The sequence below is a fragment of the Amblyraja radiata genome, chromosome 12, assembly GCF_010909765.2.
Source record: "Amblyraja radiata isolate CabotCenter1 chromosome 12, sAmbRad1.1.pri, whole genome shotgun sequence".
Taxonomy (NCBI): Eukaryota; Metazoa; Chordata; class Chondrichthyes; order Rajiformes; family Rajidae; genus Amblyraja; species Amblyraja radiata.
The window spans coordinates 36,453,894-36,466,501 of NC_045967.1; the positions used below are offsets into that span (position 1 = coordinate 36,453,894).

Consider the following 12,608-nt stretch of genomic DNA (forward strand, 5'->3'; position numbering starts at 1 on the left):
TCCAGCAACTGTGTTCCCTCATCCTCCATATGGGAACGTGGCTCTGACTCTTGTTCAGAGTCCGAGTCAGGCAGCCCTTGAACACCCTCTTCAGATGAGGATGATATGTCCAGCAGCCTTTTCTGGCCATGCTCTGAGGGACTTACACCTGTATGTGTGCGGCTTTTATCCATTTTCTGGAGCCTGACACTATGGAGATGTTCCTCCCACAACCGCTCCAGCCGACTTTCGTGCTCTCCCGCACTAGTCGCTCGCGGGTGTTTCTTTTTAGCCCACCGCTCCTGCCGACTTTCGTGCCCTCGGGCACTAGTCGCACGCGGTTTAAATCGCAACTCGTCGCCATGCCTACCGGCTCTGGTTGCTCCCGGCCGCTGCAAACGCCGTTTTTCGCCGTCCCGGTACTCCTCCAAACAGATAGATGACGGCCCCACATGCTGCAGCCACTCGTACTGTTTTCCGAGCTCTGCAGATGCGATCGCTGCCGGCTGCTCTATGCCCTGCAGCTGGTCATCATCACTGCTATACAAGTAAGTATTTACCGGCGATTTTTCGGGCTCACTTTCCCAGCGGTTCGTTTTGCGTTTCGCCTTCCCGCCCGGTCTAGAATTAGTTTTTCCCGGCGCGGGGTTTGAACCTGGCACAGCTGGCTCAACGCAAACTGCCTGTGCCGTCGGCTGCTGCTGCGGGTCCCCGGCACCTTTACCGCCGACATCCTGCAGCTTCTTCACAGCCTTTCTGCGTCCTCTATCCATTCCTAAAAAACGGTGAAAATGCAGAATCACTTACCTGCCGTCGACCGGCTTTTTTCCTCTCCCGTTCAAGGGGACGTCCTCCCCAGGTCCGACACGTTCAATGCGTGTATGCGATATGACACGCATGCGCCGTAGGCGGGGTTCTTCACGAAGTCACTCACGTGACTCCGAAGTAAAATCACTCCTCTTTGCTCACTAAGGCAATGATGGGCAATTGATTGGGAATTCTCTCCAGTAATTCATATCATTCAGTAAAGACAAATTGAACTTACTGAACACAAACTAATAGCATTATTTTCTTCCATTCTTATCATATGCGTTCTTCTTTCAGCTGATGAAACTCAACCAAGACTGGGACCAGTTCTATCGAGTCAACACCAGTGAACTTCAGCAAAGAGTGGCAATACTGCAGATGGAGGTTTCTGAGACCAACCAACATGCATGTGCACTTTCTAAGAAACTAGACAGTGAGCAGGTACAGACAGTTTACTCTGGAACACATCGGTTTCTAGTAAATTATATGAAGCATTGGGTCTCGCTGTCTTTCACAGTTTCTGGGACAAATCAATCTCACCAACTGGCAACACTAGCTATCTCTTGAGGTCACTGGAATGGACACCAGTTGGACCTGAGTCCAGTTGGACCTGGCCCAGAATACCATAGATAAACATTGTAAGCAAGAGCAAGAAGTCCTGCATAGTTGTCATTCCCTGTAATGAGATTGCCAGGCCACGTTGGGGGAAATGAATAACAAGGCGAAAGAAGAAATGTTTGGCAAGAAAAAAATGGCAAATGTTACAATATGGAATGACATTTAAAAAAAAAAATAGATTGTAGAAAATGGGATTGGATGTGAATGAAATGGGAAAATTAGATGAATGGGAAAATTATTTCGTTTGGAATTTTTTTTTTTAAACTTTGAGCATTATCACCTTAAAGTTGCATTTTTTTTCAAAGCACATTTTAAAGTTTATATATCCTGAAAAAGTTATCATCAGAATTGCTAAATTGTTAAAGCATCCATTAACTATATTATCTATTGGCAAATGAGGGAAAGGTTATGCTTTTAGTTCAATCACTGTAAAGGGAGTGCAAGCAGACCAATAGAATCTTGCAGTTCTAAAGTATCCCTTTGACTGAAGTCAATAGCAGATTACTTATCTCAGTTGTGTTGTGATGAAGGTCATGCTACTGAGTCTGTGGTGAATGCCAAAAGTAATTGCAACATTGTGCTGGATGGATTTAACACAACACTGCCTTTGTTGTTACCAAACACACAGTTGCACAAACAAAGGCATTATGTATTGTGGTGCTGTAGTCTGTGTCCCTGTTTCAAGCAGATTGCTTGTGATGAAATGGTAATCAAGAAAGAACATATCATTGGTGATCACTCAAAGTCGTCCTGGTGGGTCCTTTCTGTGGTTTAGTTCTCGGGATCTTGGGCATATGAAAACTTGACCACTACAAAGTGGGAACCCTCAGAGAAGAGGAAAGAACATAAGAGACAAAGTTCTTTCCTTTTGAGCAGATTAAGTATTCTGCTTCTATCTAAAACTGCTCAGTGAGTTCTACACTATCTTTGTGACTCTTCCACATCGGATTCCTACTGTTTACCCATCTTACTCCAGGGTAACATTCCTGCCTCTTAGAAACCTGAGGGTTCAAAAAACATATTTTTTAAAACTGTAAATGCTCGAAATCTGATCTAAAATATGGTGTTTGCCTGGAAATTCTGGAAACACTTAGCCAGTGAGTAAGGGAAATAATTTGCATTTCAGGTCTGGGATCCTTCAACAGAATTGGGAAAGAGAAATGTTAGTTTAGGTAACATAGAAGTGAGACCAGGTGACAAAATGCATGGCCGTCCGAAGGCGGGGGTGCGTTGGGTGCGAATGCACCCCCCCTCCCCCCCCCCCCCCCCCCCCACCAGAGTAAGAAAAAATCAAAAACAATTTTTTTTTAAATCAGCGTTTCCACTTTGGAAACGGCCAGTTCTCCGTTCTCCCGTTGCCGGGCGGGAGTGGCTGAATCTGAACCCAGCGTCTGTAACCCCAACACCAGACGCCGCTGCGGCAGGGCCCGCTCCCCTCGCCTCCTCCCGCCGCCAGGGCCCAAGCCATCTCCTGCCCACGCCATCCTTGCTGACCCCCACTGGGCCCACGCCACCCCCGCTCACCCCCACTGGGCCCACGCCTCCCCCGCTGGGCCCACGCCACCCCCGCTGACCCCCACTGGGCCCACGCCACCCCCGCTGGGCCCACGCCACCCCCACCACCCTCACTGGGAGGAGATTGATAGATTCTTGATTGCTACGGGTGTCGGAGGTAATGGGGAGAAAGCAGGAGTCTTTTGCCCAGAGTAAGTGAATCGAGGAGCAGAGGACATAAGTGAAGGGCAAAAGATTTAATAGGAATCTGTGGGGTATATTTTTCACACAAAGGGTGGTAGGTGTATGGAACAAGCTGCCAGAGGAGGTAGTTGAGGCAGGGACTATCACAACATTTAAGAAACAGTTAGACAGGTACATGGATAGGACAGATTCGGAGGGATATGGATCAAACGTGGGCAGGTGGGACTAGTGCAGATGAGACATGCTGGGCCGAAGGGCCTGTTTCCACACTGTATCACTCTATGACTCTATCTATCTTTCCCTCTCAAACCCATTCTCCTGCCTTCTCCCCATTACCTCCGACACCCGTATCAATCAAGAATCTATCAATCTCCTCCTGAAAAATGTCCATTGACTTGACCTCCACAGCTGTCTGTGGCAATGAATTCCACAGTTCACCACCCTCTGACTTAAGAAATTCCTGCTCATCTCCTTCCTAAAGGAATGTCTTTTAATTCTCAGGCCACTTGCCCTAGACTCTCCCACTAGTGGAAACAGCCTCTCCACATCCACTCCATCCAGGTTTTTACCAAGCTGGGACAGACGGCAACAGCTTCACACCGTGTCCCAAAGCTTGTGTCCTGTCCTGCATCACCCAAGGCAGCAGAGACGTTATAGGAGAGGGCAAGCACCGTAACAAAGTAGCTCACGATGGTTTGGGTAACATTGAGGAATGTCTATGCATGTCACATCATGAATATTTCTGAAGAATGGTCTTGACCCGAAATATAATCTATACCTTTTCTCCAGAGATGCTGCCTGACTCACTGAGTTACTCCAGCACTCTGTGACATGTCACCTTTCCATGTTCTCCAGAGATGCTGCCTGATCCGTTGAGTTACTCCAGCACTCTGTGAAACGTCGCCTATTCATATTCTCCGCAGATGCTGCCTGACCCACTGAGTTACTCCAGCACTTTGTGACTATTTTCCCTACAACCATCTGCCCAAGCCCACTCTCCCTCCTCCTTTCCAATGTTCCTTTCCACCCATAAACCCCTTTCTGCCTTTACATTTCACTCCACTTTCAAATCTGTTCTACTTATCTACATGCATTTTTGTTCTTAATTTTTTAGTCATAGAATGATGCAGTGTGGAAACAGGCCCTTCAGCCCAACGTGCCCACACTGACCAACATGTCCCATCTACACTAGTCCCACTCACACGCGTTTGGCCCATATCCATCTAAATCTGTCCTATCCATGTACGTGTCCAAATGTCTCTTAAACATTAGGATAGTCCCAGCCTTAACTACCTCCTCTGGCAGCTCGTTACATACACCCAGCACCCTTTGTGTGAAAAAGCTACCTCTCAGGTTCCTGTTAATTTCTGAAATATTGGTCATGAATTTGGTGCAAAAATGCTCCAAAATAAGGCTCAGAATGCATCAGAGAACATCTAAAACCCCTGAGCTTCCAGGGCCCTTATGCGTGCCCTGGACCCTGGCATCGAGGGACTTCACGCTTTGCGCCCATGATGTGCGCAGTGCGCACATTATTTCACATTAAGTTTTTTGTAATCCTGTCATGCCACCCCCCTTTTTGAAAAGCTTCGTATGTGCCTGAATTGTGGCAGTAAAGGGGCAGTTATGATCAGATTAAGCTTCTTGCCTGTATAATGTGTTGCTAATGGAAAGCCCGGTTGCTCAAGGGTTCAAGCTCCATTCCAGAGCATTAGTCTAAGTCTTCACTGCAGTACTGAGGGAGTGATGTGCTGCCATAGCTGCCAATTTTCAGAAATGATGCTGAGCCGAGGCCACTACTGTTTCCTACATGTAAATTAAATCTGGCACTGGCTTGATAAGAGAAGCAGGCAAAACCTCTTGGGTTCCAGGTCCCCGTTCACAGTCTATGTGGTGATTAATCTCATTGCTATATTCAAAACTATCTGCCATGTGATACTCCAATTAAACTGGAACTGTACTTCACAACTACATTGGTTTAAAGCAATTTACGGCACATTGAGAACAAGCAGCTGTCCTTATCTAGAGCTATTGATATCAACAATTGAGAGTTGGCGAGAAATTCAATTAACTGCTGAAAGATTCAAATACCATTCACAAGTGAAACCATTTTATACTTGCATTTGTTCCTAATTTCATTCCAGGTTGCTGAGTGTTAGTTTACTTCAGGCATTTTAGTCACAGACAAGTATAACAAATTATGGAAATTAAATTTCTAAGTTTGTTCATTGATTTATCGGCATTCAAAACATAATAGTAGACCCTGGCATTGTAGAGAAATTGCTCTCCTCATAAGAGTGATTTACTGACATGGGAAAAGCTGGATATTGAAGTTCACTGATCTTTGGATAATTCCAGAAGATCTTGTGAACAATGTTTAAATTAACCGAGATCATTGGAATTCTATATGCGTCCGAATCTAAATTTTTATATCGGTTAAGTCCGTGTAGAAATTTGAGGCTTGTGGTCTGAGCAATTGTTCCAACACAATACAAAGCTTAGTTTAAAAAGAAAACAATATTGAGTGGACATACCCCATATGTTGATGTTGCCCTGGATTTTACTATGAAAGGGAATTAGATTAAAATGCTTGCATGCCTTGATGTCCTTTATGTGTAACATGCTGCTGAACTGTTGTCTAAGGCGGTGCATTTAAACGGAACAAAATACAAAATAATTTTTGAGTTCCCTTTTGTTAAATCCTATTCAATTCTCACATGTTCTCTTTACTGGACTAATTTCCTTCTGTCATTTTTTATTCCTCATTTCAATTTATATTTGGCTTGGATCTTGCTTGAAGAATTTACCTGATGTGTATTATTTTTCTTCATTTTATTTTGTTCTGCATTTCCCTCATCATTCAAAGTGTGCAGACTTTTATTCATCTATCTTTTCCTCCAATGGGAATACACCTACCTTGTACCTAAATCATGTCCCTCTTTGAATGTTCTAGTTTTTCATTACATGTTTACTTTCAATCTTGTCTTCCTTTTAATCCTTTCTAAATCCTCTCATTCCATTGAAGTTAACCCTCTTCTAATTTATTTTTGATTGTTTCTTTCCCTTCTCCTTCACTAATGTAAACCTTATCTCACAGTGACCTCTCATTATATTCCCTAGTCAACTATTTGTACTTGTAATTTGACAGCCTCTTGCACCATAGTTTGTGCATTTACATTTACATTACAAATTGATCTTTGAATTCCTTATAGTCCTTCCTAGTTTTTCCACACCTGGGATCGCACCCATTCTCCCCTTTTCCTTCGCTTCCACCTATATTCGTTCCTTTGGCTTCACAATTCTCACCTGTTCTATCTTTATCTCTCATCTTTTATCTTTTCATTTCTGACCCTTTGACAAACCATCTGCCTATCAACCCCCCCCCCCCTCACCTGTGTCCACCTGTCACTTGCCAGACCATCCCCCCTCTCTTCCAGCTTTCTCCCCTTCATCGCCATCACCTATCTATGTTCCCCAGAGATGCTGCCTGACCAGCTGAGTAATTCCAGCATTTTGTGTCTTTCTTTGCAAACCAGTGTCTCCAATTCCTTGTGTCTACTCTCTAATCCTTCCTGGTCTTCTCCATTCTAATGCAGTACTACCTCCTTATCTAATTCCAGTGCTCTCACCCCATAATGACCATATTTCTTATTGCTGGTTTTCTATTAAATATTAGCACCTTCCCACCCTCATGTCAGTTTATATGATGCAAAACATTTTGTTTGTTAATCACTGCTGAATACTCATATTCAATCACTCCACATTTTTATTTATTTTTAAATTAGTGCAAAAGGGAGTACTATGAGCAATGCTTTATGCAAGAGATGAAAAGGAATCAACAGCTCCAAGATTATGTGAGACAGCTAGAAAATAATTTACGCACCACAAGAGGAGACCAACTACCACCGGTGAGTCTTTAACCTGCAGGTTGCTGGAATTGTACGCTGGGCAATATTTATCAGCCGCACAAAGGTTGACTGGAAAATTTAGCTTCAAGTTAGGGACAAAGACTACATCCCCTCCAGGCTTGCAACTCATAAAGTATTTAATTGAATTCCATTTTAAATTATCTTAATATTTCTAACACTAAATTAAAGCTCAAACGATTTGATGAAATGTAACATCCTGTGAATTTATATGCTTAAGCTATGTAATAGAATTGGCTGCAACAACATCTTGGGAGTAAAAATAACCACTCAGATATTTGGACAGGTGAATGGATGAGAAAGGTCTAGAGGGATATGAGCTGAACACAGGTAAATGGAATTACTTTAGATCCGGCATCTTCATCAGCCTGCCCAGTCTGTGATTCATGATTCTAACATTCATTTATAATCATAAGTTGCAACAAATATGCCACAAAATATATTGTGATCCGACTTGCTTTTCTAACAGTTGCTGTCAAATTAGTTATATTTCAATAATTTCTGTTTTGTGATATGACTGGCTTGGCACAACATAATCTGCTAGTGTAAAGCACTTAGTGTAAATGCTATGCACGCTCACAACATCAGCACCATTATGTCTATTTAGCTTCTGATATCATCTATTTCATTTAACACGGGGTGGCACGGTAGCTCGATGGTAGAGTTGCTGCCTTAGCGTCAGGGACCCAGGTTCGATCTTGACCACAGGTGCTGTCTGTACAGAGTGTGTATGTTCTCCCTGGTTTCCTTCTACACCCCAAAGATGTACAGGTTTGTAAAGATTATAAATTGCTCCTTGTGTGCACAAGAGTGTTAGTGTATGGGGATCGTTGATCAGCGTGGACTCGGTAGGCCAAATGGCCTGTTTCCACGCTGAATCTCTAAACTAAACCAAAATGTTCAGCATCCTTCATACAGCATCTCTTGCACATCGCTCTAAATAAGATGGATGATGCATGTCTAGTTTTTATTTTGTGTGTTTGTATGTGTGTGTGTACATACATGATACATCAGTGTTTTATAAAAGCGCAGACTAGTAATGTTACAATGTTTAAATTTTTGCAAGCTATTTTCAAATATTCTACTTAAAGGGCCTGTTCCACTGTACGAGGTAATTCAAGCACTCTCCGAAGTTTAAAAAAAAATCAAACTCGTGGAATGTACGTAGCGGCTACGTTGGAGCTCGTGGATGTCTCGTAGCGGCTCGTAATGCTAACGGCAGGTACTCGGGAAACGCTGTAACTCGTGAAGTTTTTTCGGCACTGTGAAAAATGTCCACGAGAGCCCCGAGTACCTACGAATGGCTATTACCGTATTTCTCCGTTTGAATCGGGGGAAACTCGGGAGAACTCTTGAATTACCTCGGACAGTGGGACAGGCCCTTAAACCTCTGAATTATTACTTCATGAAAGATTGATATAGTACTTGAGCATTTATAGAGAAGATTATTTGCAGCAAGTTGTAGTTATTTTACACTTTTAACATCTAAAAATATTCCAAAAGCTTCATAATACTTTAAAAAATTGACACCAAATCCTGAGAACAATGATCAGAGAGACCATTTTAAAAGAGGAAGAGTAATACAGACATTTAGAGGGAAATTCCAGAGATTAGGGCTTTGACAACTGAATGTAATGGACTTGAATGTTCTGGAAAATTTCACCATCAATTCAAAACGATTCATTTTGTTTGAGATTCAGAAACTCCAGGAAACTGATGCTTATAACTTCTGCTTTCGTATCCTTCATACCAGTGTCCAGTGGTAGAAATTTAGCAGCACTCGACCACTCCCATTCACTCACTGGGACGACAGATGGCACAATGGGCTAAGTGTTCGGCTGGCGACCGGAAGGTGGCCGGTTCGAATCCCGCTTGGAGTGCATAATGTCGTTGTGTCCTTGGGCAAGACACTTCACCCACCTTTGCCTGTGTGTGAATGTGTGTGAGTGATTGGTGGTGGTCGGAGGGGCCGTAGGCGCAGAATGGCAGCCACGCTTCCGTCAGTCTGCCCCAGGGCAGCTGTGGCTACAGAAGTAGCTTACCACCACCGAGTGTGACTGAGGAGTGAATGAATAATGCGATGTAAAGCGCCTTGAGTATTAGAAAGGCGCTATATAAATCCCATCCATTATTATTATTATTATAATGATGCTCTAGTTATCATAAACACATTCCTTTTTGTCTGGGCTGAGTTTGCTGAATTATCAACAACAGACTCTGAGCAATTCAGATGTTGCTCGATTCCCAGAATTATTATTCAAACTATCTGCTGATTGCCTGAGGTGGGGGCTTCCTCCAGAGACGTAATTGGATTTTAAATCATGATTAACTAACAGCATATATGTTCCGAATGCCGAACATGCTTTGATTTTCCTTGGAGTGATGTTATTTGTTTATTAATATTAATTGAGCTTTTGCTGCAGGCACAATAGGCATTAAGAAATACTCAAATGTTCAGAGTCAAGCAACTATTAAGAAGGTCACACAGAGTCACAAGGAACTGCAGTTGCTGGAATCTTGAGCAAAGCACAAAGTGCTGAAGGAACCCAGTGAGTCAGGCAGCATCTGTGGAGGGAAAGGTCCTGAAGAAGGCTTCCGATCTGAAACGTCACCTATCCATTCCCTCTACAGATGCTGCTTCATCCGTTTAGTTCCTCCCGCATTTTAGGTTTTGCTGTTTGATATGCTCAGTTTTATTTCAGAATAAACTCATCAGTTACATTAAATGTGACCAGAGCATTTCATCCAAACAGACTTCTACCCATTCTGACTTCATCAGATCGGTGCTAATGTCCCTTTACAAGATTCTATTACAGAACACATTGTTCAGTTTAGTCTCATTCCATGCTTTCTTGAATACCTGTCTAATGCTCTTGACTGTGCTCACTAAATCGTTTCAGAATAAAAGGATATACCTTTAGAAAGGAGATGAGGAACAATTTTGGTAGAAAGACAGTGGTGAAACTGTGGAATTCACTGCAACAGATAGCTGTGGAAGCGAAGTCATTGGATATTTTTTAAATGGATAGGTTCTTGCAGGTTCTTGATTAGCAAGGATGTCAAAGGTTACAGGGAGCAGGCAGGGGAATTGGGTTGAGAAGGAAAGATAGATCTGCCCTGATTGAATTGCCATGGACTCGATGGGTCGAATGCCCTAATTCAGCTCCTATAATTTCTGAATTTATGATCTTTTTGATTGACTCTTCTGACAATTCTTAAGTATGTAATTGGAGGATTAAGGAAAATAATAATCTAATTTGTAGCATTTGCCACTAACATCATGAGGCACCACAAATTCTAAGCTAGGTTTTACATCTGTTGACATCGTATGAACTTCTCGTGTGTGCATCTTGTTTAGAAAGATGAGCCATGGAGACCAATTGTAAACGATGAAAAAGCTGCCAATGGCCCTCAACAACAAGAAGCAGATCAAAAGGAAGCTGCACCCTCACCGGCAAAACATGTGCGGGTCTTGGCAAAGTCAAAGGAACAAGACCAATGCAAACTGACAAAGCCGGATGTGGTTCAGCATGTATCTCCCTATGAGATCTCCCAGAAAGGGTGTAAAGAGCTTCTGGATCAAATGGCTGCTCTTGTGTGTCAGGTAGGGTGTAATTCTTATTTTCTAGGAGTTTGTTCATTTTGTTCAGTCTGCAGTGGTATTCCGATTAAAATGCAGCTGAAAAAAATATTAAAAAGATAGCCATCTCTAGCCTAGCATTGCTTTAGGGAGCAAACAACTGAAAATAACAATGAAAGAATCTGAAAAAGAGTCTTGACCCGAAATGTCGCCTATTTCCTTCGCTTCATAGATGCTGCCTCACCCGCTGAGTTTCTCCAGCATCTTTGTCTACCTATGAAAGAATCTGACCTCTTTTACCATCCGAATTTTGTTCACTCTTGCCTTTCATTTACCTTAAAGCTATGTTTACATACCTGTTGTGCTGCTGCAAATAAGAATTTCACTGTTCTGTTTCGGGACATATGACAATAAAACACTCTATACTCTTTTTATACTCTAAATACCGAATACTAAAATTAAAAAAAAATTAAACATGCAGCGGTATCTGACTGACAGTATAGCAGTTAATTCTTTTGTTTCGGAATATTCATGTAACAGAAACAAACTGTTGCACAGACACAGCTCTATGGACTTTGCATTCTTGTTAGCCAAGACCAGCCACTGATTGTAGTGTAAGCTGTTGACTACAGATAATTCAAATCCAAAAGTAGTCCTATGCCCATGAACGAAAGGCTGGCTTTTGTAGATAAATGGCAGCAGTCCAAAACAAGGGAAAATCTGGGACTGATGCAACCACTGGAAAGTGGTGAAATCATTGGACAAAGTCAGCATGGATTTACGAAAGGTAAATCATGTCTGACGAATCTTATAGAATTTTTCGAGGATGTAACTAGTAGAGTGGATAGGGGAGTGGATAGGGGAGAACCAGTGGATGTGTTATATCTGGACTTTCAGAAGGCTTTCTTAATGGATTGGACAGGCTAGATGCAGGAAGATTGTTCCCGATGTTGGGGAAGTCCAGGACAAGGGGTCACAGCTTAAGGATAGAGGGGAAATCCTTTCGAACCGAGATGAGAAAAACATTTTTCACGCAGAGATGGTGAATCTCTGGAACTCTCTGCCACAGAAGGTAGTTGAGGCCAGTTCATTGGCTATATTTAAGAGGGAGTTAGATGTGGCCCTTGTGGCTAGAGGGATCAGGGGGTATGGAGAGAAGGCAGGTACGGGATACTGAGTTGGATGATCACCCATGATCATATTGAATGGCGGTACAGGCTCGAAGGGCCGAATAGCCTACTCCTGCACCTATTTTCTATGTTTCTATGTTTCTATGTAAATGCATTGCTGAACAATATGGAGTTCTTGATCTGTCAATACCTTGTGGTTTGGAGAATCAGCTCTTGGATTTTGACCCAGCTTAGATGTGCAGGATTCAAATCCTTGTGAGATTTCAATTGCTTTCTGGAAGCAAGGCATGAAAATTGTTCTCTTTCTTTTAATCCTTAAATAGTTTGGGATGTCAGATGCTTTCAGAAACCTTTAAATTCCATGCAGCCAATAACTCTAGAGGTAGGACCTTGTCGTATGTTAAAGCTATTAAAGGACTTGAGAGGCCAGGCCCCAGCAGTGTGCAATTGGAGGCCTTCGCATCCAGAGCAAGTAAATTCACATGTAAGGTCATCTTGATTTGTGATTGCAGGAGGGAAGCCCATGTCAGCATGATCTATTCAAGATCTATGATTAAACAGGAACTAAAATTTTGGTGTCTACAGTGGCTTGCAAAAGTTTTCATACCCCTTGAACTTTTCCACATTTTGTCACGTTACAACCACAAACGTAAATGTGTTTTATTGGGATTTTATGTGATAGACCAACACAAAGTAGCGCATAATTGTGAAGTGGAAGGAAAATGATACATGGTTTTCAAATTTTTTTACAAATAAAAAACTGAAAAGTGTGGCGTGCAAATGTATTCAGCCCCCTTTACTCTGATACCCCTAAATAAAATCCCGTGCAACCAATTGCCTTCAGAAGTCACCTAATTAGTAAATAGAGTC

General features: G+C 42.6%; 1 protein-coding gene across 1 annotated transcript in view; it reads left to right on the forward strand.

Moving 5' to 3' along the window:
- The window catches only part of LOC116979077 (TNFAIP3-interacting protein 1-like), a 51,164-nt gene that overhangs the window by 26,650 nt on the left and 11,906 nt on the right, over window positions 1-12,608 (forward strand). Inside the window, exons 4-6 of the mRNA XM_033030525.1 lie at window positions 1,084-1,227; window positions 6,888-7,010; window positions 10,387-10,632. Coding sequence (XP_032886416.1) covers window positions 1,084-1,227; window positions 6,888-7,010; window positions 10,387-10,632 — 513 coding nt within the window. The remainder of the gene's footprint in view (window positions 1-1,083; window positions 1,228-6,887; window positions 7,011-10,386; window positions 10,633-12,608) is intronic.